This window comes from Anomaloglossus baeobatrachus, chromosome 2, assembly GCF_048569485.1.
Source record: "Anomaloglossus baeobatrachus isolate aAnoBae1 chromosome 2, aAnoBae1.hap1, whole genome shotgun sequence".
In the NCBI taxonomy this organism is placed as follows: domain Eukaryota; kingdom Metazoa; phylum Chordata; class Amphibia; order Anura; family Aromobatidae; genus Anomaloglossus; species Anomaloglossus baeobatrachus.
Window position 1 is genome coordinate 779023342 of NC_134354.1, and position 25669 is coordinate 779049010.

Here is a 25669-nt window from a genome sequence, read left to right on the forward strand (position 1 = left end):
AAAAACCAAGCACGGACGCAATAAGAACCTAACAGGTTTTTTTGGGGAGCGACAATTACAGACAAGTCAGACACTATCTGGACTGTTTTACACTGTGTACACCAGCCCCAGATATGATGAAGGCTGGTATACGGTCACCACTACCCTGCCTGCCTGCCTGCCTGTATACTGCTACAATAGTCCTGACAAGGACTCTTTTGGTCACTAGCCTGTATTCAGACCTGGCTATACCCTGCCTGTATATAGCAACAGTAGTCCTGAGAAGGACTCTGCTACTGTACTCCGACCTGGCTATACCCTGCCTGCCTGTATACAACTAGAATAGTCCTGAGAAGGACTTTTGGTCACACTGTTTGCAGCCCTGCTCCGGAACTAACTATAAAGGGCCGCAAAGCTTTCCCTGAATCAGCGACACTCTCCCTGCACTGACTGTCTGGATAGCTGTGAGCAGAGCACAGCGCGCCGGCCGGTATAAAGGCTCGGTCACGCTGTGCAGGCCGGCCAATCACTGCAATTCCACAACTAACAGGGCTGTGGCATTGCAGTGGTCTGCCAGCCAATCCCTGCATGAGGGCTGGCTCTCAAAAGAGCGCCAACATGCAGAAATGAAGACCACGAGTACAGCACGAGTATCGCGAGATTACTCGGTCCCCGCCGAGCAGCCCGAGTACAGCGATACTCGTGCGAGTACCGAGTAGTGACAAGCATACTCGCTCATCACTAATGGTTTATCTTGTGGGGAAAGCTGACAACTGTCTAAGGTTTGAATAAGCCTTCAATGCCGTAGATTAAGAAAAAATTGGAAAGCGAGTCGAAAAAGTTGAGGCCAAAGAAGAAGAGTGTAAACTATGTTAGAAGGAAATTGGGTTCATACAGACGTATTTCATGGTCCATATACGTTAATGTTCATGATTACTGATGGTTCTCCTCTGAAACGCGTAGATCTACATATTTCTTTATGGATTTTTCTACATGACATTTGATTTCTGAATTTTAACCCTTGGACTTTTTATGAAATACGCCATAGAGCTGTAATTTTGCCTTGTTTGCCATCTACTACATTTGCATTGCACATCTTCTCCATAACGGTGTCAGCAGAAGGCCCTCCACCCACCAGTCATGACCACATTTTTTGCTTCAATTTTTATTCCTATTTTCCTCCTCTAAAACCTTGGTGCATCTTATGGTCCAGTCCGAAAAACATGGTACTGATTGGTGGATGTCCAACTGCTAGGATGGACGCATACGCTCAACCGTGGCTCCATTCTCTCCCTATGTAGCTGCCATGGGCTTCAGAGAGATTTTTCCAGCAACCACTCCATTGTGTACTGGCGATAAAGGTTCCTTGATCTGCCGATCGGTGCAGGTCGCAGAAGTTGGAGTTCCTTTTGAGGTCTAGCTGGACTCTTTCTATATATTATTCCATATACGGACCCAACTGGTTTCCTGACTTGCATTTATAAAAATATATGAGCCCGTAAGTTTGAGTTGGGAGTAGAGATGAGTGGACTCATGGAAGTTCAGATCCCGTGGGTTCAGCCGGACTTTAGATTAAGATCAGTTTGGGACCCGGACTTGACCTGAACCCCAATAAAAGTCACTGATTGGGCAGTTCAGCCATAAACAGATCACTTCTGGGGGCGGGTGGCCGAGGGTTTTTCCATTTTTTGAGGGTGCACACTACATCCGACCATGCTGTTACCCTCAGTGCGAGCCGATCAAACCCTGCAAGCAGCTCGCACTGGGCCGAGCACCGAGCGTACCCGAGCACCGAGATGCTTGCGCAAGTGGTTTACATACGTAAAGTACCCAAACTCCAAAACCAAAATAGTAAGGTCCGAGTTTCGTCCTATCGCCGACCCTCGGGTTCACTCATCTCTAGTGAGGACTTCAATCCGGGCATAGACTGTGAAATCCGCCCATCTTACCCCGGCTTTAGACAGATTGCATGATTGGTACGGATTTTATGCACACGTTTACCGCACATAAAATCTACATTACAAGCAAAGAAAATGACTTTCAACTTTATCTCACTGATATTCTTCGGTGTTTTCTTGTATTTTTTATATCGAAATCCAACCTGAAATCGTTTTTTTTTTTTTTTTTTTTTGCTGAAATTTTTATTTTTGGTGCAGAAATGAAACTTTTGACTGGGTTCACACGTTGCAAATTTGGTGCAGATTTTAGAGATAGAAATCTAAACTGAAATCCAAAGTTGCCACATTTATTCGGGCATATTATATACACATATACGTATATAATATTTTTCTGGATTTTTACCAGTATTAAAAAAAAAGTTGACAATGCATTGCTAGGCCAGCGGGTCAAATTGTGGATTTCAGGGACACTATTAAAATTAATGGGTAAAATCTGCTTCCGAAGGCCTGTTTTAAGTTATTTATTTGGTGTAAATTTTTCCTTAGTATATTTCCTTTTTTTTTGCACCAAAATCTTTGTGTCACATGCAGATATTGCTGCTCTTTTAGGCCCCTTTCACACGTCTGTGGAAAACACACGAATGTGTTGAAGGTGTGTACGACTCTCTGTGTGCCGTAATTTTGGCACACGTGTGTTCTCCGTGTGCTATCTGTGATAGCACACGGAGATCAGGAACTTTTTACTCGCCTGTCCACGCCGCTGCTGTCCCTGGTGCTGATGTCTCCGGTGCTGTGTTCTCATTTGCTTCCAGGTCTGCAGTGCAGTGAATATGTGTCGCGGGCGGAGGAGGGGACGCTGCGCTCACCCACTGCTCGGGTCCGGCTGCTGCTGCTCGGTGGTGGCTCGAGCGGTGGGCCAGATCCCGGGGACTCGAGCGGCGCTCCTCGCCCGTGAGTGAAAGGGGGGTGGTTTGGTTTAGGGATATTGTCCGTGACGCCACCCACGGTTGTGGTGAGGTGGTGACACCACCGCTGCTCTGGACGGGGATCCCGGGAGTGATGACAGGGAGCAGCTTGGATGTTGGTTCTCCCCTCCGTGAGTAGGGGGGTTGGTTGTCCCGGGGCCCGTTGAGGGTTAGGGATGGCAGGCGGGTTACGGGGCCTGGTGAGGTGCAGGGTCGCGGGGGCAGCGCGGTGCCGCACGGCACGGTGGTACTCACTCAGCCAATGATGAATGCAAAGTCTCCGGTAAAACAAACGGCTGGATGGACAGGTCCCACAGACGGCTGCGGTAGCTCTCCCGGTAGGTTGGTGGTGACTGCCTTTCCCTGCACCTGTGTTTTGTTCACGGTTCCAATGGCTTCCCACCAGTAACCCGCTCCCCAGCTTGGATGGATGCTGAGGGAGCCCCTTTTGCCCGCAGGCTCTGGCCCTGGGAACTGTAGCCTTGGCGGTGACTGTGTTTCCCCTTCACGGTGTGAGCTGTTGCCTTCAATTGGGTCTTGACTGCTGGGAAACCCCGGAGGTTCCCTTCACTAACGGATTTGACCGGTTTTACGGCGACTCCTAGCCTGGTCGGGGTCCGTAAGCCCTGCCGAATGGTGCTGGCCTCTCTTTGTTCCCCGATCCGGTACGGTCCTTACGGTTCACTCCAATCAGTCTCTCCTGCAGACGGTCACCACCGTCTGCCAACCTTGCTGTATGTGCCCGGGCCACACACCCGGACACGGTCAGTCTCCTCTACTGCCACTTCACGCTCTCCTCCTCAAACTCCAAACTCTAAAACTAATCTGACTCCTTTTCCCGCCTCCAGGCCTGTGAACTCCTCGGTGGGTGGGGCCAACCACCTGGCCCACCCCCTGGTGTGGACATCAGCCCCTGGAGGGAGGCAACAAGGATTTGTGTTTGACCTAGATGTGCCTAGCCGGGGTGTGGGGTGTGTTGTTGTAGTACCTGTGACGTCCTGGCTTGTCCAGGGTGCCACATATGCAGTGAGCATAATGAGCAGGCACTGAAGCAAGAGACAGCAGCGCTTATGACAGCATCACTGCAAACAGGTGAGTATAGAAAAACATTTTATTTCAATGACACATGTTTTCTCCGGTACGTGTCACAGTCACACGGATCACACTACTGAGTGGTTTGTATGAGATCAGTGCTGCCGGAGAAAAACGGACTTGTCTCCATGCGGAACACACAGACACCCCTGTGCTCAATACGGGCACCTTGTCTTTGTAAGAACACTGATGTGTGCACAGACCCGTTGATTTTAATGGGTCTATGTATGTCCGTGATTCCGGTACGTATGAAAATGGCGTCTTACGTACCAGAATCAGTGACCTGTGATGGAGGCCTAAAGGCCGCTTTACACGCTACGACATCGCTAATGCGAACTCGTTGGGGTCACAGAATTGGTGACGCACATCCGGCCGCATTAGCGATGCCGTTGCGTGTGACACCTATGAGCGATTTTGCATTGTTGCAAAAACGTGCAAAATCGCTCATCGGTGACATGGGGGTCCATACTCAATTATCGTTACTGCAGCAGTAACTATGTTGTTCCTCGTTCCTGCGGCAGCACACATCGCTCCGTGTGACACCGCAGGAACGAGGAACCTCTCCTTACCTGCCTCCCGGCCACAATGCGGAAGGAAGGAGGTGGGCGGGATGTTACGTCCCGCTCATCTCCGCCCCTCCGCTTCTATTGGGCGGCGGTTCAGTGACGCTGCTGTGTCGTCGCTGTGACGCTGAACGAACCGCCCCCTTAGAAAGGATGCGGTTCGCCGGTCACAGCGACGTCGCCGGGCAGGTAAGTAGTGTGACGGGTCCGGGCGATGTTGTGCGGCACGGGCAGCGATTTGCCCGTGTCGCACACCAGATGGGGGCGGGTACCCTCGCTAGCGATATCGGTACCGATATCGCAGTGTGTAAAGCGGCCTTTAGTTGATGATTTGGAGCAGATTTTACTCTTTTTCGTTGCACTATTTAAAAATAAAAATCCAAACATGATGCAATAAAATCCAATTTCCCCAGACGTTCTGCACCAAGAAAGATCGGAACACTTGGCTGAGATTCCGTGACAAGATTTTACCCATAAAATCTGCACCAAACACCTAATGTGTGAACGTGGCCTAATAATATTCTCACTGTTTTTGTCCTGTACTCCAGAAAAGTTGCCATCTTTTATGGAGAGTAAAGATTTGCCTAATTTAGAATTTTGGATAAAGCCCCTGAAACGTTCAGTCTTCACAATTAAAGTGTCTGTATTTCGAAGCCGTGAAATATCCTCGTCTTGCCTCTACATAGAGGATTATTCAATCTGAATTGTCGCGTTCCTTTTGCAAATATCGTTTCATCTCGGATGATGATGTAATGGGTAACAGGTGGCCCGGCCCTCGTTCCGTCTCTGCCTTTGTTTGGGTTTTTTTGTGGTCAATGAATGGGGCGCCGCTGGTGTACCGGCCACAATGAGCGGCTCCTCGGGGCTCGCCCTGGAGAGGTCCTTCCAGCTGCCGAGGTCCTCTTAGGGTTTTGAACGTTCACATTTGCTTTCGCCCCTGTAGAATTAGTCAGCAGAGTTCTCTTTTGCAGCGGTAAATAAAGTGCGTCCCTCTTGCAGTAATCAATATGTAGCTAGGAAAAAAAAAATAAAAAATAGAAAGCTGTTCTATAGCAATTTTTGGCACGCGCAGCGGCTCCATCTGGAATTTGCTGTTCCGCAGATAGCCGCTCGCAAATGAAGTTTGTTTCATTTAGAAGCGGAAAATATGTGTTTTAATTAAAAGGCAGATTTTGGATTTAGCGCAAAAATTAAAGTGTCCTTTCGCGGTGACACAGTTTGAGTATCTGCCATCCAAATCTGGCGGTCACATACCCCGGCCAGGCTCGGTAATGGGGGGGCATTACTGTCATTTCACAGTCGTGTGCACTCATATAGCAATCTCGCTAGCTAACTCCAATATTAGATTAGATTTACAAGGTGGACAGCAGTGTGAGCAGCCTTTTCTTACCTCGGCACCCCAAATATTTCCAGTATTAGATTAGATATGCAGAGTAGACAGCAGTGTGAGCAGCCTCTTCTTACCTCGGCACCCCAAGTATTTCCAGTATTAGATTGGATATGCAGAGTAGACAGCAGTGTGAGCAGCCTCTTTTTACCTCAGCACCCCAGGTATTTCCAGTATTATACTAGATATGCATAGTAGATAGTGTGAGCAGCCTCTTCTTACCTCAGCACCCCAGGTATTTCCAGTATTACATTAGATATGCAGAGTAGACAGCAGTGTGAGCAGCCTTTTCTTACCTCGGCACCCCAAGTATTTCCAGTATTAGATTGGATATGCAGAGTAGGCAGCAGTGTGAACAGCCTTTTTTACCTCAGCACCCCAGGTATTTCCAGTATTATACTAGATATGCAGAGTAGACAGCAGTGTGAGCAGACTTTTCTTACCTCGGCACCCCAAATATTTCCAGTATTAGATTAGATATGCAGAGTAGACAGCAGTGTGAGCAGCCTCTTCTTACCGCGACACCCCAAGTATTTCCAGTATTAGATTAGATATGCAGAGTAGACAGCAGTGTGAGCAGCCTTTTCTTACCTCGGCACCCCAAGTATTTCCAGTATTAGATTAGATATGCAGAGTAGACAGCAGTGTGAGCAGCCTCTTCTTACCTCGGCACCCCAAGTATTTCCAGTATTAGATTAGATATGCAGAGTAGACAGCAGTGTGAGCAGCCTTTTCTTACCTCGGCACCCCAAATATTTCCAGTATTAGATTAGATATGCAGAGTAGACAGCAGTGTGAGCAGCCTTTTCTTACCTCGGCACCCCAAATATTTCCAGTATTAGATTAGATATGCAGAGTAGACAGCAGTGTGAGCAGCCTCTTCTTACCGCGACACCCCAAGTATTTCCAGTATTAGATTAGATATGCAGAGTAGACAGCAGTGTGAGCAGCCTTTTCTTACCTCGGCACCCCAAGTATTTCCAGTATTAGATATGCAGAGTAGACAGCAGTGTGAGCAGCCTCTTCTTACCTCGGCACCCCAAGTATTTCCAGTATTAGATTAGATATGCAGAGTAGACAGCAGTGTGAGCAGCCTTTTCTTACCTCGGCACCCCAAATATTTCCAGTATTAGATTAGATATGCAGAGTAGACAGCAGTGTGAGCAGCCTCTTCTTACCTCGGCACCCCAAGTATTTCCAGTATTAGATTGGATATGCAGAGTAGACAGCAGTGTGAGCAGCCTCTTTTTACCTCAGCACCCCAGGTATTTCCAGTATTATACTAGATATGCATAGTAGATAGTGTGAGCAGCCTCTTCTTACCTCAGCACCCCAGGTATTTCCAGTATTACATTAGATATGCAGAGTAGGCAGCAGTGTGAACAGCCTTTTTTACCTCAGCACCCCAGGTATTTCCAGTATTATACTAGATATGCAGAGTAGACAGCAGTGTGAGCAGCCTTTTCTTACCTCGGCACCCCAAATATTTCCAGTATTAGATTAGATATGCAGAGTAGACAGCAGTGTGAGCAGCCTCTTCTTACCGCGACACCCCAAGTATTTCCAGTATTAGATTAGATATGCAGAGTAGACAGCAGTGTGAGCAGCCTTTTCTTACCTCGGCACCCCAAGTATTTCCAGTATTAGATTAGATATGCAGAGTAGACAGCAGTGTGAGCAGCCTCTTCTTACCTCGGCACCCCAAGTATTTCCAGTATTAGATTAGATATGCAGAGTAGACAGCAGTGTGAGCAGCCTTTTCTTACCTCGGCACCCCAAATATTTCCAGTATTAGATTAGATATGCAGAGTAGACAGCAGTGTGAGCAGCCTTTTCTTACCTCGGCACCCCAAATATTTCCAGTATTAGATTAGATATGCAGAGTAGACAGCAGTGTGAGCAGCCTCTTCTTACCGCGACACCCCAAGTATTTCCAGTATTAGATTAGATATGCAGAGTAGACAGCAGTGTGAGCAGCCTTTTCTTACCTCGGCACCCCAAGTATTTCCAGTATTAGATATGCAGAGTAGACAGCAGTGTGAGCAGCCTCTTCTTACCTCGGCACCCCAAGTATTTCCAGTATTAGATTAGATATGCAGAGTAGACAGCAGTGTGAGCAGCCTTTTCTTACCTCGGCACCCCAAGTATTTCCAGTATTAGATTAGATATGCAGAGTAGACAGCAGTGTGAGCAGCCTTTTCTTACCTCGGCACCCCAAATATTTCCAGTATTAGATTAGATATGCAGAGTAGACAGCAGTGTGAGCAGCCTCTTCTTACCGCGACACCCCAAGTATTTCCAGTATTAGATTAGATATGCAGAGTAGACAGCAGTGTGAGCAGCCTTTTCTTACCTCGGCACCCCAAGTATTTCCAGTATTAGATTAGATATGCAGAGTAGACAGCAGTGTGAGCAGCCTTTTCTTACCTCGGCACCCCAAGTATTTCCAGTATTAGATTAGATATGCAGAGTAGACAGCAGTGTGAGCAGCCTCTTCTTACCGCGACACCCCAAGTATTTCCAGTATTAGATTAGATATGCAGAGTAGACAGCAGTGTGAGCAGCCTTTTCTTACCTCGGCACCCCAAATATTTCCAGTATTAGATTAGATATGCAGAGTAGACAGCAGTGTGAGCAGCCTCTTCTTACCTCGGCACCCCAAGTATTTCCAGTATTAGATTAGATATGCAGAGTAGACAGCAGTGTGAGCAGCCTCTTCTTACCGCGACACCCCAAGTATTTCCAGTATTAGATTAGATATGCAGAGTAGACAGCAGTGTGAGCAGCCTCTTCTTACCTCAGCACCCCTGGTATCTCCAGTAGTAGATCAGAGAGACAGAGTGGACAGCGATTTGAGATGCTCTTTTTACCTTAGCACACCTGGTATCTCCAATATTAGATTAGATAAAAAGGATAAACAGCAGTGTGGGATTTTTATTTTTTTTTTACCTCAGCACTACCCCACTGCTGTAGACGTAGCAGAGCAACACAGCACATACACAACAAGGAACACTTTGTCTTTCAATCTTCTGGACAGATAACAGAGAATAGTAGAGAGGGGTGATAATGCCGCGCCAAAAATCACTGATGAAATTCAGATTAACGTGTCTTTATTATTGGCATAGGTCATTTGGCGCGGCATTATCACCCCTCTCTACTATTCTCTGTTATCTGCCTTCGGGGGGCTGCAGCCTTTATCACATTTTTATATGCGGTTAAAGGAGTTGTGACTTGCACAACTTCATCTGGTGAGTAGTACTCCCCCCCCCCCACCCCACATTATTGGGGTAATACCCTATCTGCGCTTCTTTTTCCACAGCTCTATACAATCTTCTGGACAGACACATGGCCACTTTCTCTATACATTCCTCTTCTGCTGCTGCCTTTCTTTCGGGTACTTTTCCTTATATTAGCCTTCCAGTAGCCGAGTCTAGACTCCTGTTTTACACCAATTCCTGTTCCCGCAACTTCCCTGGTCTGCTTTAATGAGAGCAATTTCTTCGTACCGCAACACCACCTGCATGTCCAGTGTTAGGTTAGATATACATAGTGGACAGCAGTGTGAGCAGCCTCTTCTTACCTCAACACAACTAGTATCTACAGTGTTAAATCAGAGAGACATGGTGGACAACAATGTGAGAATTATTATTTTTTTTTTTTTACCTCAGCACTCCAGGTATTTCCAATATTCGATCAGACAGATACAGTGAAAAGCATTAAGAGCAACTTATTCTTAGCTCAGCATCCCTTGCATCTCCAGTATTATATCAGATATACAAGGTGGACAACAGTGGGAGTAGCTTCTTCTTACCCCAGCACCCTGGTATCTCCAGTAATAGATCAGGTGGAAGCAGTGTGAGTAGCCTCTTCTTACCCCAGCATCCTGGTATCTCCAGTAATAGATCAGGTGTAAAGCAATGTGAGCAGCTTCTTCTTACCCCAGCATCCTGGTATCTCCAATAATAGATCAGGTGGACAGCAGTGTGAGCAGCCTCTTCTTACCTCAGCATCCTGGTATCTCCAGTAATAGATCAGGTGGACAGCAGTGTGAGCAGCCTCATCTTACCCCAGCATTCTGGTATCTCCAGTAATAGATCAGGTGGACAGCAGTGTGAGCAGCCTCTTATCCCAGCACCCTGGTATCTCCAGTAATAGATCAGGTGGACAGCAGTGTGAGCAGCCTCTTCTTACCCCAGCACCCTGGTATCTCCAGTAATAGATCAGGTGGACAGCAGTGTGAGCAGCCTCTTCTTACCCCAGCATCCTGGTATCTCCAATAATAGATCAGGTGGACAGCAGTGTGAGCAGCCTCGTCTTACCGCAGCACCCTGGTATCTCCAGTAATAGATCAGGTGGACAGCAGTGTGAGCAGCCTCTTCTTACCCCAGCATCCTGATATCTCCAGTAATAGATCAGGTGGACAGCAGTGTGAGCAGCCTCGTCTTACCCCAGCATCCTGATATCTCCAGTAATAGATCAGGTGGACAGCAGTGTGAGCAGCCTCGTCTTACCCCAGCATCCTGGTATCTCCAGTAATAGATCAGGTGGAAAGCAGTGTGAGCAGCCTCTTCTTACCCCAGCATCCTGATATCTCCAGGATCTTCATGGGGCAAGATTGATAAAATGACAGGGGCAGGAGTAGTCATGGGGGCAGAAGAACAATAGGACTAAAACTGCTGATCTCTCAGCAGAAAGATGCGATATTTTTATATTTTATATATAGATCGTCCAGTGCTTCTCCATTTTGCTATTTCTCCACCACCTTTAGCCACAGATATAGTCCGAGTATGGGAATTATTAGGATGAAGCTGCTGCAGCCGGTACATTAACTCCTGACATCTCTGCTTCTCGTTTATTAGCAGGATATTGCTTGGACAGTTTGCCCCCTGGTTACTCCGAGCCTTTCAGAATAGATTATTGTCCATGAAGCCGCATGCATTGTACAATTTACCTTATTTTTGCTTTTATAGGACACCAATAATAGAAAGTTGTATAAATGTTGCTATTGCATCATACTTACGCCATCATATACCAAAGCGTTGTACAGACATTCTCATCTCTGTCCCCATCGAGGCTCACAATCTAAGTTCCCTGTCGCTTTGTTTTTGGAGTTTGGGAGGAAATTGGAGTATAAATCCAGATCTATTACGGGTTTTTCATGGGTGACAGACAGTCATGGGGTTTCTGGCCATAGAAGGTCAAGGCGTTTGGCTGCATAAAATGCTCCCTGACTTTCCATTGTTCCTGGTGTCAGTATAGGTAGCTTTCCTCCCTTTTGGACCCAGTAGGCGCTCACCTTCCACTCAGCTGCTGATCATCAGTATTCTTTTGGTGCTTACATACTCCGATCTTCCCTGGACTGGTGCTGGTGATATTATTCAGTTTATTTCAGCTCTGACTTTCCATTGTTCCGGCTGTCGGTGTAGGTAGCTTTCCTGCAGGAGTCATCTCTCCCCCTTTTGGACCCAGAAGGAGCTCACCTTCCACTCAGCTGCTGATCATCAGTATTTTCTTGGTGCTTACATACTCCCATATTCCCTAGACTGGTGCTGGTGATATTATTCAGTTTATTCCAGCTCTGGTTGCAAGCAGGTGGCTTGCTCTCATCTGTGGTATCATTGCTGAAGCTCTGCTGAACTCCTACCTGAGTCATCCATGGATACGTAGTTTATGCATTTTCCGTGTGTGTCCTCCTTGTATCTTCTATAGTGTTTAGTGGGGTTGACGAAGAGCTCATCCCATCTGCCCCTATTTAGGTTCCAGCACTAGGGATACCTAGGGTCAGGTATCCGGCTCGGCACATAGGTGAGGAACACATTTAGGGTGGCGAGGGACCCCAGGGACCAGCACTAGGGATATCTAGGATCCGGTATCAGGTTCCGCACCTATGTGCCGAGCCGATCTAGGGTGGTGAGGGACCCCAGGGACCAGCAGTAGTGACACCTAGGGTCAGGTATCCGGCTCGGTGTATAGGTGCGGAGCCTATAAAGGGTGGTGAGGGACCCCAGAGACCAGCAGTAGGGATACCTAGGGTCAGCAATCCAGCTCGGCACATAGGTGCGGAACCTATCTAGGGTGGTGAGGGACCCCAGGGACCAGCAGTAGGTTTGGTGAGGGGTCACCATCTCCCCCTTCCCTACACCCACGTATCCCCTTCCCTTCCTACCTTTCGCCGCTCGCTTGGTACTTCCGCTTACGTAGCGTGACAGCCTATCATAAGAGGGCAAGGCACAATATTCGGGTATGTTGTGCTCCGCTGCACCCTATCAGTGCACACGAACCTTGTTTTTGTTTAGTGGAAGGTTATTATTTATTTTATTGCTTTATTTTTATTGTATAATGTTGTTTTTTCACTTTTATTGTATGATGTATCCCCTAAATGGATACTTGATCAATATATAGATTTTTATTTTTTTAAAGGGTCTTTTGTACCCATATTAGTTGTAAATAGTAAGTCACATAACTCAATAATGTGGTCGCTTCTCTATGCCAAATTGATTTGCTGCTCTTTAGCTGAAACAGGATTATATTTTGTGTGTGACCACTCATTACAATAGCTAAGCCAGCCTCCTTTTCTGTCACAGCTGATACCGGTCACGGTCGTCTCTCTGTTGTAGAGACCAGTGACTGGTTCCGGGCCAGAGTCCCTTTGCCTTTAGACTCTGCAGTTTAAATGTATTCCCTTTCCTTTTGGGAAGAGAGGGTTAATGTCAGTATTCCTTGCCAGCAAGCATTCTCATCACCTCCTTAGGTGTTTCCACTTTGGACCACTCCCAGTCCCCATATATACCCTTTCCTTGCTGTAGAGGGTGTCGGTTATTCACGGATCTCATTTGGATGCTTGGCCTGGAGGTGGAAGGAGCTGGTGGAGCCCTCTCTGCAAGTTACTGTGTAGGCTGCAGTCTTGGTGCTAACTGCTGCTGTCTATTGTTATGTTTCCCCCTGTCTTTTTCTCCTTCCCTTGGTGTGTTATTAGTGCAGTTGTGAGGCTAGCATCCCTCACCTGCCAACTCACTAGCCATGGCTATTATAGGATTGGACAGGGAATCAGGTATCCTGTTTGGCGACAGGTGCGGAACCTGTATAGGGATTGGCTAGGAGTATAGGGTACAGCTGCAGGTGAGTGAAGGAGGTGTCCCATCTATCCCCTCAATAGTGCTAGGGCCCACCATTGTTAAAGTGTCCCCGGTATACCCTTTGTGTTGTAGTGTGTTGCGTCGTGCGGCATAAATCCAGTGTACCTAGACTTACAAGGGCGCTGACTTAACTTTTTAAAGGGGTTGTCCACTACTAAGGCAGCCCTTTCTGATTCCACTTGTTTCCCCCTGTAAAAATAAAAGACCTTGAACTCACCTCCTTTTCGGGGCTCAGATGATATTATTACTGAAATATATATATTGTATTATTTGTAGTCAGTTTTGGTCTATTTTACTTGGAAAACCCTTTAATCCATATTTGACCCAGTTGCAAAGATTATTGACAACTGTCACTGACAGGGCCTGGCCGGATGTAGACATAGGAGCAGGACCCAGCGATCGCTGGATCATCGCTGCTGTCTCCAGTGCAACCACGTCATTTAGAGCCATTTGGAAGGCAGAAACTATTAAATACCATTGCTGCCTTTTCTTAAGCGGGCTTTACACGCTACGATTTCGCTACAGCGATCTCGTTGGGGTCACGGATTTTGTGACGCACATCCGGCCGCTGTAGCGATCTCGTTGTGTGTAACTCCTAGGAGCAATTTTGGATCGTTGCAAAAACGTCCAAAATCGCTCCTCGTGGACATGGGGGTCCTCTCCCAATTATCGCTGCTGTTGCTGGGGCAAAGTTGTTCCTCGTCCCTGTGGCAGCACTTATCGCTACGTGTGACGCCGCAGGAACAAGGAACATCTCCTTACTTGCCGCCAGCCACAATGCGGAAGGAAGGAGATGGGTGGGATGTTACGGCCGCTCATCTCCGCCCCTCCGCTTTCATTGGGCGCCCGCTTAGTGACGTCGCTGTGACGCCGAACGGACCTCCCCCTTAGAAAGGAGGCGGTACGCCGGTCACAGCGTCGTCACAGGGCAGGTAAGTACGTGTGACGGGGGTGCGCGATTTTGTGCGCGACGGGCAGCGATACGATGGCGGCGGGTCTCATGCTAGCGATATCGGGACCGATATCGTAGCGTGTAAAGCCACCCTTACTGACAGTTGATCCATAGATAATCCACAAAATGATTGCCCACCTTGCTCAGTAGATACACCCCCTCCAATACATCCCTGTAATACCTTTTTGGGGAAATTGAGGGGTTAAAAGGTGCCAAATTTGGCTCCAGTCTGAATGATCTAAAAGTCTTAGAGCCTTGATATTTATACAGACATAAAAGGCTTAATAAACTTTAGATCCCTTATCCGGAAGATTCTAAAGAAGCTGATCCGATGTCTCCTTTGCTTTCTTTTAGGTCTCATTACCACCACATCGAGAAAGTTGGATCGCGAACAACAAGCGGAGCATTTCCTTGAGGTAACTCAATAGCTGACTGATAACGAGAGTTTATTCTAAGCTTTGCCATTTGTGCTTTATTCAATGCCAGGTAATAAATTGTCTTCTCATTGTGAAGCGTTTTAGCATTAATAAATAATGTCGTAGCCAGAATAACATAAGACCGCAACGTTAATGCTTTTCTTTTAACAGATACATAAAAATGGAAGTTCCGACGCTCCTACTAATAGACCACTGCCGGATCTCATTGACGCTCTATGACTCTTTAGGGTCTACAGGGTTGACCTGATGCATTTGGCACTGTGTAAAGGCCGCTTTACACGCTACGATTTATCTGACGATCTCGTTAGCGATGTGACACGCCCAGATCGTAGTTACGATTTGCCGAGATCGCTCATAGGTCGTTTATTAGCGGTCACTCGTAATGATCTCACACATGACGCAACATCGTTCAGCGATATATTGTTTGACCAAGGCGGTCGTGTGAATGTTGTTCGTTGTTGGCAGGTGTCAAACGTAGCAAAATGTCTGCTGCGATCCAAACGACAAACAATATTTTGAAACTGAACGACGTGTCAACGATCAACAATTTTCAACCTGTTTGCGGTCACACGCAACGACGTCGCTAACGATGCCGGATGTGCGTCATGGAATCCGTGACTCCGACAACATATTGTCAGATAAATCGTAGCGTGTAAAGCGGCCTTAAGGCTTGGATGGACTCTGACAGGATAAAATGACTGTCCAAACCAAGCACAGGCGCTCGGCCACCCTTGGGAAGGCCAAACAGTTCAGTGTACCTTTCCACCTTCTTGTTTTCTAACTATCCTCAATATGTTCTGGCTCCTGTAAAGCCAGAGCCATCAATCAGGAAAGAGGAGGAGAAGAGAGATAGTGGGAAAACAAGCTGCACTTACCATTAGGTCATGCCTAGAGTACAACAAGCACCTAGGCTTGGTTTGAACAGTCCCTTTAATTTTTCCTAATTTGAATACTTACTAATAAAGGGAACCTGTCAGGTGTAATATGCACCCAGAACCACGAGCAGTTCTGGAACCACGAGCAGTTCTGGAACCACGAGCAGTTCTGGAACCACGAGCAGTTCTGGAACCACGAGCAGTTCTGGGTACATATTACTAATCCCTGCCTAACCGTCCCTGTATAGATAAAGAGATCTTTAGAAAAAGTGTTTCTAAATATCCTTTATGATATGCTAATGAGGACAGGGACTAGTCGCAAGGGCGTTACTTCCTGCGCTCAATCCTCCTTCTTAGCACAGGCACCCACAGGGATGTGCTGACATGCTATGCAATGCCAGTGTCATGAGCGGTGACGCACATACCAGTTCAGTCTCAACGCATCAGACGCCAGGCAGCGCAAATGATCAGAAGTCACCGCAGTTCCGGAATTCCCAGGGACTTCTGATCATGCGCACTGCCCGGCATCTTATGCGGTGAGAATACACTGGTATGCGCGTCACCACTGATGACGCTGGCATTGAATAGCATATTAGCATGCCCCTGTGGGTGTGCTGCCATGCTAAGAAGGCGGAATAAATGCAGGAACTAACGCCCTTGTGACTAGTCCCTGGCCTCATTAGCATATCATAAAGGATCTTTAGAAATACTTTTTCTAAAGATCTCTTTATGTGGGCTACTAGATACAGGGACGGTTAGGCAGGGATTAGCAATATGCACCCAGAACTGCTCATGGCTATGGGTGCATATTGGACCTGACAGGTTCCCTTTAAAGGGGATATCTGGGACTTTACAAAAAAAATGTGCCTAAGCAGTATCAGGCTGGTAGTTGCTACCTACCTGCCTGTTATGCTTGGCGCCAGACCACTCCTGCCGGCGATACAGAGGCTTCGTCAACAGAATGATGTCTTCTCTTCTGCTCTGCTCTGTAGATGGAGCAGGACGGCCAATATTGTGATTGACAGCCAACTCCTCGCTGCCTACCTGGGATTCGTCTGTCAATCAGCATGATGTCCGAAGTCACATCCCGTCTACAGAGCAGAGCAGATGAAAAGCCGCCGCTTGGTTGACGAAGCTTCTATCACCGGCAGGAGCGGTCTGTGTCGATGAAGAACGGCATCGGGCACAACACGCAGATAGGTAGCAAGAATCCTGGATTTACCCTTTAAGCTTCCCAACAGATTGCTCGGGGAAACAAATCAGTTCTTTTATGATCAACTGATTGTTAAAAATGTGGAGACCCTTTAAGGATCAGATCAGTAAGTTGAGTGTTTCCGTACGTATTAAAATCTTGAGGACAAAGTATCTTCTACTTTTTTATTGGACCACCTTAGACACCAGACAACAAGCTCCAAACTGCTATAGATATGCCCCAAAGTTCAGTGTTTATCTACCCGAAAAGGAAATCACATCATAGTAGCAACCCAAGGGCAAAACGTTCTATATCCAGGGGGCCTAACCCCTATTAGCACAAAGTGGTGACAAATTGTGGAAACTGCATTCTCTGTAAGAGAGCCACACTGTTAGCAAATGAAGGAAAAATGCCCACTAGGGATGTGCGGACCCATGGAACTTCAGGTTCGCCGGGTTCAACTGGACTTTAGTTAAGTCAATGGGAACCCGAACTTTGGTGTTGTAAAATGGTCATTGTAAGGGCTACGGGGCTGCAAAAGGAAGCAAAATGGGGGTAAGAGCAGGAGAATTGTCCTGCAAACAAATGTGGATGGGGAATAAATAAGAAAATTACTTGGGATCCCCCAAATTTTTATAAACAGTGCAGGTAAAGCAGACAGCTGGAGGCTGGTATTATCAGGCTGGGAAGGTCCATGGTTATTTGGCCCTTCCCAGCCTTAAAATAGCAGCCCACAGCCATCTTGTTAGATGCGTTAAGTCTGACGCTTTATCTGTCTCTTCCCAATTGCCTTGGTACCGATGTTTGTTTGTTTTTTTAAAGTACTTAAATAAATAGTTAAAAGAAATGGCATGATATCTCCTCTATTTTTGATAACCAGGGAAGGTAAAGCAGACAGCTGGGGGCTGATATTATCATGCTGGGAAGGTCCATGGTTATTTACCCCTTCCCAGGCTCAAAATAGTAGCCCTCAGCCGCCCCATTAGATACGCCAATTTTGGCACTTTACCCATCTCTTCCCGATTGCCCTAGTGCGGTGTTTTTTTTAATATATAAAGTATTTAAAGAAATGACATGAGATCCCCTCTATTCTTGATAACCAGGGAAGGTAAAGCAAACAGTTGGGAGCTGATATCATGCTGGGAAGGTCCATGGTTATTTGGCCCTTCCCAGCCTAAAAATAGCAGCGCGCAGCCGCCCCATTAGATATGCCAATTCTGGCACTTTACCCGTCTCTTTCTGATTGCCCTGGTGTGGTGTTTTTTTTATATAACATATTTAAATAAATAGTTAAAAGAACTGGCATGAGATCCCCTCTATTTTTGATAACCAGGGAATGTAAAGCAAACAGCTGGGAGCTGATATCATGCTGGGAAGCTCCATGGTTATTTGGCCCTTCCCAGCCTAAAAATAGAAGCGCACAGCCGCCCCATTAGATATGCCAATTCTGGCACTTTACCCGTCTCTTTCTGATTGCCCTGGTGCGGTGTTTTTTTTTTTATATCAAGTATTGAAATAAAAGAAATGGCATAAGATCCCCTCTATTTTTGATAAACAGCCAAGGTAAAGCAGACAGCTGAGGGCTGCAGCCTGCAACTATCTGCTTTACCTCCACTGGTTATTCCAAATTTTCATAAACAATTTTGGCAAAGCCAAGCATGCTCCAGTCTGAATTGGGGAGGGTTTGGCCTAAACCCCACTCAAAAGTGGACGTTCGCTCCTGGGTTTGGGCAGTTTAGGTGCAGGACTTAAATATCATTATAGGACCGGCGGTGGAGGTTTATTGGTATCTTTTCATGACATATCCTCTTAATTGTAAGAAAAGGAAGATTAAAAATAAATGATCATATTACTTGTTTTGCTATTTAGTGATCATTTGCACTTGTCATCAACCCCGTTTGTTCCATCATGTAATGATGATGTTGATTAGATATCGTTAGATTAATAAGTACAATCAACGACCACTAGGGAGCGCTTCTCCTTTATTGTTTCTTTCCTCCTTTCCTGTCATTTTTTATGCAGTTTTTTAATAGGAAATATCATCTGTACCGGACGTCACTTATCTTTCGACCTATTTCATATTCACTTGTTTCTAAGCTGTTAAATCCAGGTTGAGGTCTGGTGTCAGCCTCCCGTGGTCTGTATCCGATCCTGGGTTTGATAAGTTCATGTTGTGTCATAAAATGAAATGATGCTGGAAGATTAACTGTCTGCACCTCGCGCTGCAATGTAAATGGAGCAGCGGCATTAATAAAAATGATTAGCGCCAGTGATTAAGTAAACTGAGCCAAACCGGAAACGTCAAATATGCAATAAAGCGTGCCTTAGATATTTACATAGTTTTGTAATGCATGTTAATTTTATGTACAACATATAGCTGTAGTCGTGTAGCAGTAGGGTGTGTGCAGGAAGCAATTACACCCAGACCCTCGTGCCTATTAATAGGGTGTGCAGAGGTAGTAGTTGCACCATGGCCCTGGTCCTAGCAGTAGGTGGTATAATGTCCCCTATCTTGGTATAATATCCTCCATTCAGGGCGACTTCTTGGTATAATGTCCTCTATCTAGGGACCCTTCCTAGTATAATGTCCCCAATCCCTGTGTCCTTCTTTGTATAATATCCCCCATACCAGTACAATGTCCTCCATTCACAGCGCCTTCCTGGTATAATGTCCTCCATCCAAAGACCCTTCCTGGTATAATTTCCCCTATCCTGATATTATAATGTTTTCCAACCAGGGATCCTCTTTTGTATAATGTCCTCCATCTTAGTATAATGTCCTCCATTTAGGGCGCCTTCCTGGTATAATGTCCTCCATCCAATGACCCTTCCTAGTATATAGTCTCCTATTCCGCTATAATGTCCTAAATCCCTGGCTCCTTCTTTGTATAATGTCCCGCATCCCAGTATAATGTCCTCCATTCACAGCGCCTTCCAGGTATAATGTCCTCCATCCAAGGACCCTTCCTGGTATAATGTCCTCTCTCCTGATATAATGTCCTCCAACCAGGGCTCCATCTTTGTATAATGTCCCCCATCCCAGTATAATGTCCTCCATTCAGGGCGACTAACTGGTATAATGTCCTCTATCCAGGGACCCTTCCTAGTATAATGTTCCTATCCTGATATAATGTCCTAAATCCTTGGTTCCTTCTTTATATAATGTCCCCCATCCCAGTATAATGTCCTTCATTCAGGGCACCTTCCTGGTATAATGTCCTCCATCCAAGGACCCTTAATGTTCTAATGTCCCCTATCCTGATATAATGTCCTCCAACCAGGGATCCTTCTTTGTATAATGTCCCCCATCCCAGTATAATGTCCTCCATACAGGGACACTTCTTAGTATAATGTTCCCTATTCTGATATAATGTCCTCCAACCAGGGCTCTTTATTTGTATAATGTCCTCCATTCAGGGCACCTTCATGGTATAATTCCCTCCATCCAAGGACCCTTCCTGGTATAATGTCCCCTATCCTGATATAATGTCCTCCAACCAGGGCTCCTTCTTTGTATAATGTCCCCCATCCCAGTATGATGTCCTTCATTCAGGGCAACTTCGTGGTATAATGTCCTCCATCCAATGACCCTTCCTAGTATATAGTCTCCTATCCCGCTATAATGTCCTAAATCCCTGGCTCCTTCTTTGTATAATGTCCCGCATCCCAGTATAATGTCCTCCATTCACAGCGCCTTCCTGGTATAATGTCCTCCATCCAAGGACCCTTCCTGGTATAATGTCCTCTCTCCTGATATAATGTCCTCCAACCAGGGCTCCATCTTTGTATAATGTCCCCCATCCCAGTATAATGTCCTCCATTCAGGGCGACTAACTGGTATAATGTCCTCTATCCAGGGACCCTTCCTAGTATAATGTTCCTATCCTGATATAATGTCCTAAATCCTTGGTTCCTTCTTTATATAATGTCCCCCATCCCAGTATAATGTCCTTCATTCAGGGCACCTTCCTGGTATAATGCCCTCCATCCAAGGACCCTTAATGTTCTAATGTCCCCTATCCTGATATAATGTCCTCCAACCAGGGATCCTTCTTTGTATAATGTCCTCCATTCAGGGCACCTTCATGGTATAATTCCCTCCATCCAAGGACCCTTCCTGGTATAATGTCCCCTATCCTGATATAATGTCCTCCAACCAGGGCTCCTTCTTTGTATAATGTCCCCCATCCCAGTATGATGTCCTTCATTCAGGGCAACTTCGTGGTATAATGTCCTCCATCCAATGACCCTTCCTAGTATATAGTCTCCTATCCCGCTATAATGTCCTAAATCCCTGGCTCCTTCTTTGTATAATGTCCCGCATCCCAGTATAATGTCCTCCATTCACAGCGCCTTCCTGGTATAATGTCCTCCATCCAAGGACCCTTCCTGGTATAATGTCCTCTCTCCTGATATAATGTCCTCCAACCAGGGCTCCATCTTTGTATAATGTCCCCCATCCCAGTATAATGTCCTCCATTCAGGGCGACTAACTGGTATAATGTCCTCTATCCAGGGACCCTTTCTAGTATAATGTTCCTATCCTGATATAATGTCCTAAATCCTTGGTTCCTTCTTTATATAATGTCCCCCATCCCAGTATAATGTCCTTCATTCAGGGCACCTTCCTGGTATAATGTCCTCCATCCAAGGACCCTTAATGTTCTAATGTCCCCTATCCTGATATAATGTCCTCCAACCAGGGATCCTTCTTTGTATAATGTCCCCCATCCCAGTATAATGTCCTCCATACAGGGACCCTTCTTAGTATAATGTTCCCTATTCTGATATAATGTCCTCCAACCAGGGCTCCTTATTTGTATAATGTCCTCCATTCAGGGCACCTTCATGGTATAATTCCCTCCATCCAAGGACCCTTCCTGGTATAATGTCCCCTATCCTGATATAATGTCCTCCAACCAGGGCTCCTTCTTTGTATAATGTCCCCCATCCCAGTATAATGTCTTCCATCCAAGGACTCTTCCTGGTATAATGTCCCCTATCCTGATATAATGTCCTCCAACCAGGGCTCCTTCTTTGTATAATGTCCCCCATCCCAGTATAATGTCTTCCATCCAAGGACTCTTCCTGGTATAATGTCCCCTATCCTGATATAATGTCCTCCAACCAGGGCTCCTTCTTTGTATAATGTCCCCCATCCCAGTATGATGTCCTTCATTCAGGGCAACTTCGTGGTATAATGTCCTCTATCCAGGGACCCTTCCTAGTATAATGTCCCCTATCCTGATATTATGACCTCCATCCTTGGCTCCTTCTTTGTATAATGTCCCCCATCCCTGTATAATGTCCTCCATTCAGGGTGCCTTCCTGGTATAATGTCCCCATCTTGCTATAATGTCTTCCATCCTGGGCCCCTTCCTAGTATAAAGTCCTTTTCCTGGTATCATTTCCCCCATCTTGGTATAATGTCCTTCATCCAGGGCACCATACTGGTATGTCCTCCATTCTGGTTTAATGTCCTCCATCCAGGGCCCCATACTGGTATAATGTCCTCCATCCTGCACCCCTTCCTGGCATATTGTTTACCTCTTTCCTGTTCTGCGGCTCATCTCCAACTAATGTAAAAAAGTTCCCAAAAAAACAATAAACTTTTTTTTATCTTCCTCCTCTCCTAGGACGTGCAGCGTTCTCTTCTATGGCCAGCGCAGAAGGTGGTAAATTACTTCACCAAACAAGTGAAGGGCATGTCTAACATGCCGAAGTCAGCTACCGGCCTCTGATTGGCCAGCGACGTGTAATGATGGGCAGGGATCCGGTGGGTCTCTGTAATACATATTGTAATACATTTCAGCTTAATAGGCTTTCTCGGACACACATTCAGCTGAAATAGCCACTGAGGTTGGAGGGCCCCCCTTCAATACTACTCTGGTCGCGGTTGCACCCTCTGCTGTCACGATCGTTAAGCTCTTGGTTGCATCCGAGTGCCGAGCACTGGTCTGTGTAAAGTAAGCAGTTGCACCTTGGTGTCTAGCAGTAGAATGTATAAAGGTAGACGTTGCACCAAAGCTCTGGTGCCTAGCAGGAGGATGTGTAGCGGTAGGAGTTGAAAAAAACTCTAGTGCGGAGGGTATGTAGGGGGAGCAGTTGCAACCTGGTGCCTATCAGGAGGGTATGTAGGGGAGCAGTTGCACCCTGGTGCTTATCAGGAGGGTATGTAGGGGGAGCAGTTGCAACCTGGTGCCTATCAGGAGGGTATGTAGGGGGAGCAGTTGCAACCTGGTGCCTATCAGGAGGGTATGTAGGGGGAGCAGTTACACCCTGGTGCTTATCAGGAGGGTATGTAGGGGGAGCAGTTGCAACCTGGTGCCTATCAGGAGGGTATGTAGGGGGAGCAGTTGCAACCTGGTGCTTATCAGGAGGGTATGTAGGGGGAGCAGTTGCACCCTGGTGCTTATCAGGAGGGTATGTAGGGGGAGCAGTTGCAACCTGGTGCCTATCAGGAGGGTATGTAGGGGGAGCAGTTGCAACCTGGTGCCTATCAGGAGGGTATGTAGGGGGAGCAGTTGCAACCTGGTGCCTATCAGGAGGGTATGTAGGGGAGCAGTTGTATCCTGGTGCTTATCAGGAAGGTATGTAGGGGGAGCAGTTGCAACCTGGTGCCTATCAGGAGGGTATGTAGGGGAGCGGTTGTACCCTGGTGCATAGCAGGGGGGTGTGTAGGGGGAGCAGTTGTACCCTGGTGCCTAGCAGGAGGGTATGTGTAGAACCGGCTCCTTTAATACTCCTCCACGTCCTAACACTTTGTCTCTCCCCTCTTCTCGGCCGTCCACTTGTAGAACCGAGACAGAACAAGACTTCTGTCCATCCAGAATTCCTGGAAACTTTTTGAATCCTTTTATTTACATAAAATAAGCCTTGAATTTGCCGTTCAACGATATAATCAAAGGAAATACAAGGAATCGACATCTATATATACTTATGCAGATGGATGGAGCAGCCCCAGGATGGCTCCTCGGAGACTTCCAATTTGCTTTATGGGATTATGTTGTCATCGGGCCTCAGTTACGTGAAGATTTAGATCAGATCTGCTATAGTGGCAAGGTTATAAAATATCCCACTCGTAGGAACTGGTGCAAGAAAGAAAAAAAAACCCCGTACAGAACCAGATTTATCTGGGAATTAAAGTCCCATGGCTCCTGTGGCCGTTATCTGCTTTTAGCGCGGCTCTAAAATCTGACATCACACTGATCAATCCGTGTCTGTGACATGGTAGATTACCCTACAGCGTGTTCTATCAACTTCATTATATGGCACCGCGGGCCGCAGCTAACGACATTAGGCTTATTTCTCCCAGGAGCCAGATTGGGATTTTAAAAGGTAAAATGTATCATCAGTATTTATGGGATTAGTTTCACTTTATTTTCAATAAAAGTTCTGTAAAGCATATGGCCGTCCTATACGTATTCACGGGCACACTTAAAGGGGTATACTGCCGTTCTATTAATGTGAGTGGGTACTGTTACATCACTGATGTATCATTGTTTTCAGTTGATTACGCTATATGATACCAAAGGTAACACCTTCCCCCAAAATCAGCACACTCTTCAAAGTCAGTGTACAGTGTCATGATTCCTCTGTGCAGAGCATCTTGCATTAGTAGATGCTCCGCTGTGTTTTCCTGGGCTACTGGCTGGCAGGTTGATTGATAGTGCAGGATTCCATGCTGGTTCTGCGAGGTGTTGATTGCTCAGCAGTTCCATCTTCTGGGTAATTGCTCTGCTTCTTTACTGAGCATGCTCCCCCAGAACCTTGCCAGTTGTACATTCTGGTTCTGCAGTTGTGCTGTTGGCCTGTGTTCCTGCCTGTGCTCTGATCTATTGTTTCCCGACCCCAGACTGTTGTATGACTCCTCTCTGCCCGCTGCCTGTTCCTGTTGTGACCTCCTGGCTTTTGACCTCTGACCGTTACCTGACCATGTCTCAGTTTTCTCTCTGAACCCATTATGTGCCTTCCCAGACTTCTGACCCTCGTATTGTTACCTGACTACGCCTCTGTGTACTCCCTGTATCTATATGTGTTCTCCTGTTACTAGACCCCGCCTTTCCTGAGTAGTGACTAGCATCACATGTAGCTTATATAACAGTGTAAATTGATCACCTTCATAAATTTCTGGAAAAGTATTGGAGGTTGTTTAATGAAGATTTCGTGGCATTCTTCATTTTCTTCTTCTGTAGAAGGGACGGTTTTAACACTTTGCAGCTACTGAAATTCAATTAACAGTCCAAACGTGAGAGCGATGTTAGGAAGTAACTGTTGGCGGCAGCTTGTGTGACACAGACGTATCAACCGGAAGATTGGATGTATTCCAGAAGGCAATGGGATTCTTTCCATAAGAAGCATCATGCCGGCAATCTATCTATCTATTAATCTATCTACGTATCGTTATCTATCTATCTATCTATCTATCTATCCCTCTATCTATCTATAGCTACATATCTCGATCTATCACTATTTATCTACGTATCTCTATCTATCTATCTATCTATCTACCTTATCTCTATCTATCTCTATCTATGTACAGTACAGACCAAAGGTTTGGACACACCTCCTCATTCAAAGAGTTTTCTTTATTTTCATGACTCTAAAAATTATAGATTCACATTGAAGGCATCAAAACTATGAATTAACACATGTGGAATGAAATACTAAAGAAAAAAAAGTGTGAAACAACTGAAAGTATGTCTTATGTTCTAGGTTCTTCAAAGTAGCCACCTTTTGCTTTGATTACTGCTTTGTACACTCTTGGCATTCTCTTGATGAGCTTCAAGAGGTAGTCACCGGAAATGGTCTTCCAACAGTCTTGAAGGAGTTCCCAGAGATGCTTAGCACTTGTTGGCCCTTTTGCCTTCACTCTGCGGTCCAGCTCACCCCAAACCATCTCGATTGGGTTCAGGTCTGGTGACTGTGGAGGCAAGGTCATCTGGCGTAGCAGCCATCACTCTCCTTCTTAGTCAAATAGCCCTTACACAGTCTGGAGGTGTGTTTGGGGTCAATGTCCTGTTGAAAAATAAATTATGGCCCAACTAATGCAAACCGGATGGAATAACATGCCGCTGCAAGGTGCTGTGGTAGCCATGCTGGTTCAGTATGCCTTCAATGTTGAATAAATCCCCAACAGTGTCACCAGCAAAGCCCCTCCACAGCATCACACCTCCTCCTCCATGCTTCACGG

At 46.4% G+C, this 25669-nt stretch overlaps 1 protein-coding gene across 5 annotated transcripts in view; it reads left to right on the plus strand.

The window, feature by feature from the left end:
* FAT3 (FAT atypical cadherin 3) overlaps positions 1-25669 on the plus strand; it is an 846518-nt gene that overhangs the window by 519456 nt on the left and 301393 nt on the right. For all 5 annotated transcript variants that reach the window (XM_075337574.1, XM_075337573.1, XM_075337576.1 and 2 more), the window contains one exon: positions 14327-14388. In XM_075337574.1, coding sequence (XP_075193689.1) covers positions 14327-14388 — 62 coding nt within the window. The remainder of the gene's footprint in view (positions 1-14326; positions 14389-25669) is intronic.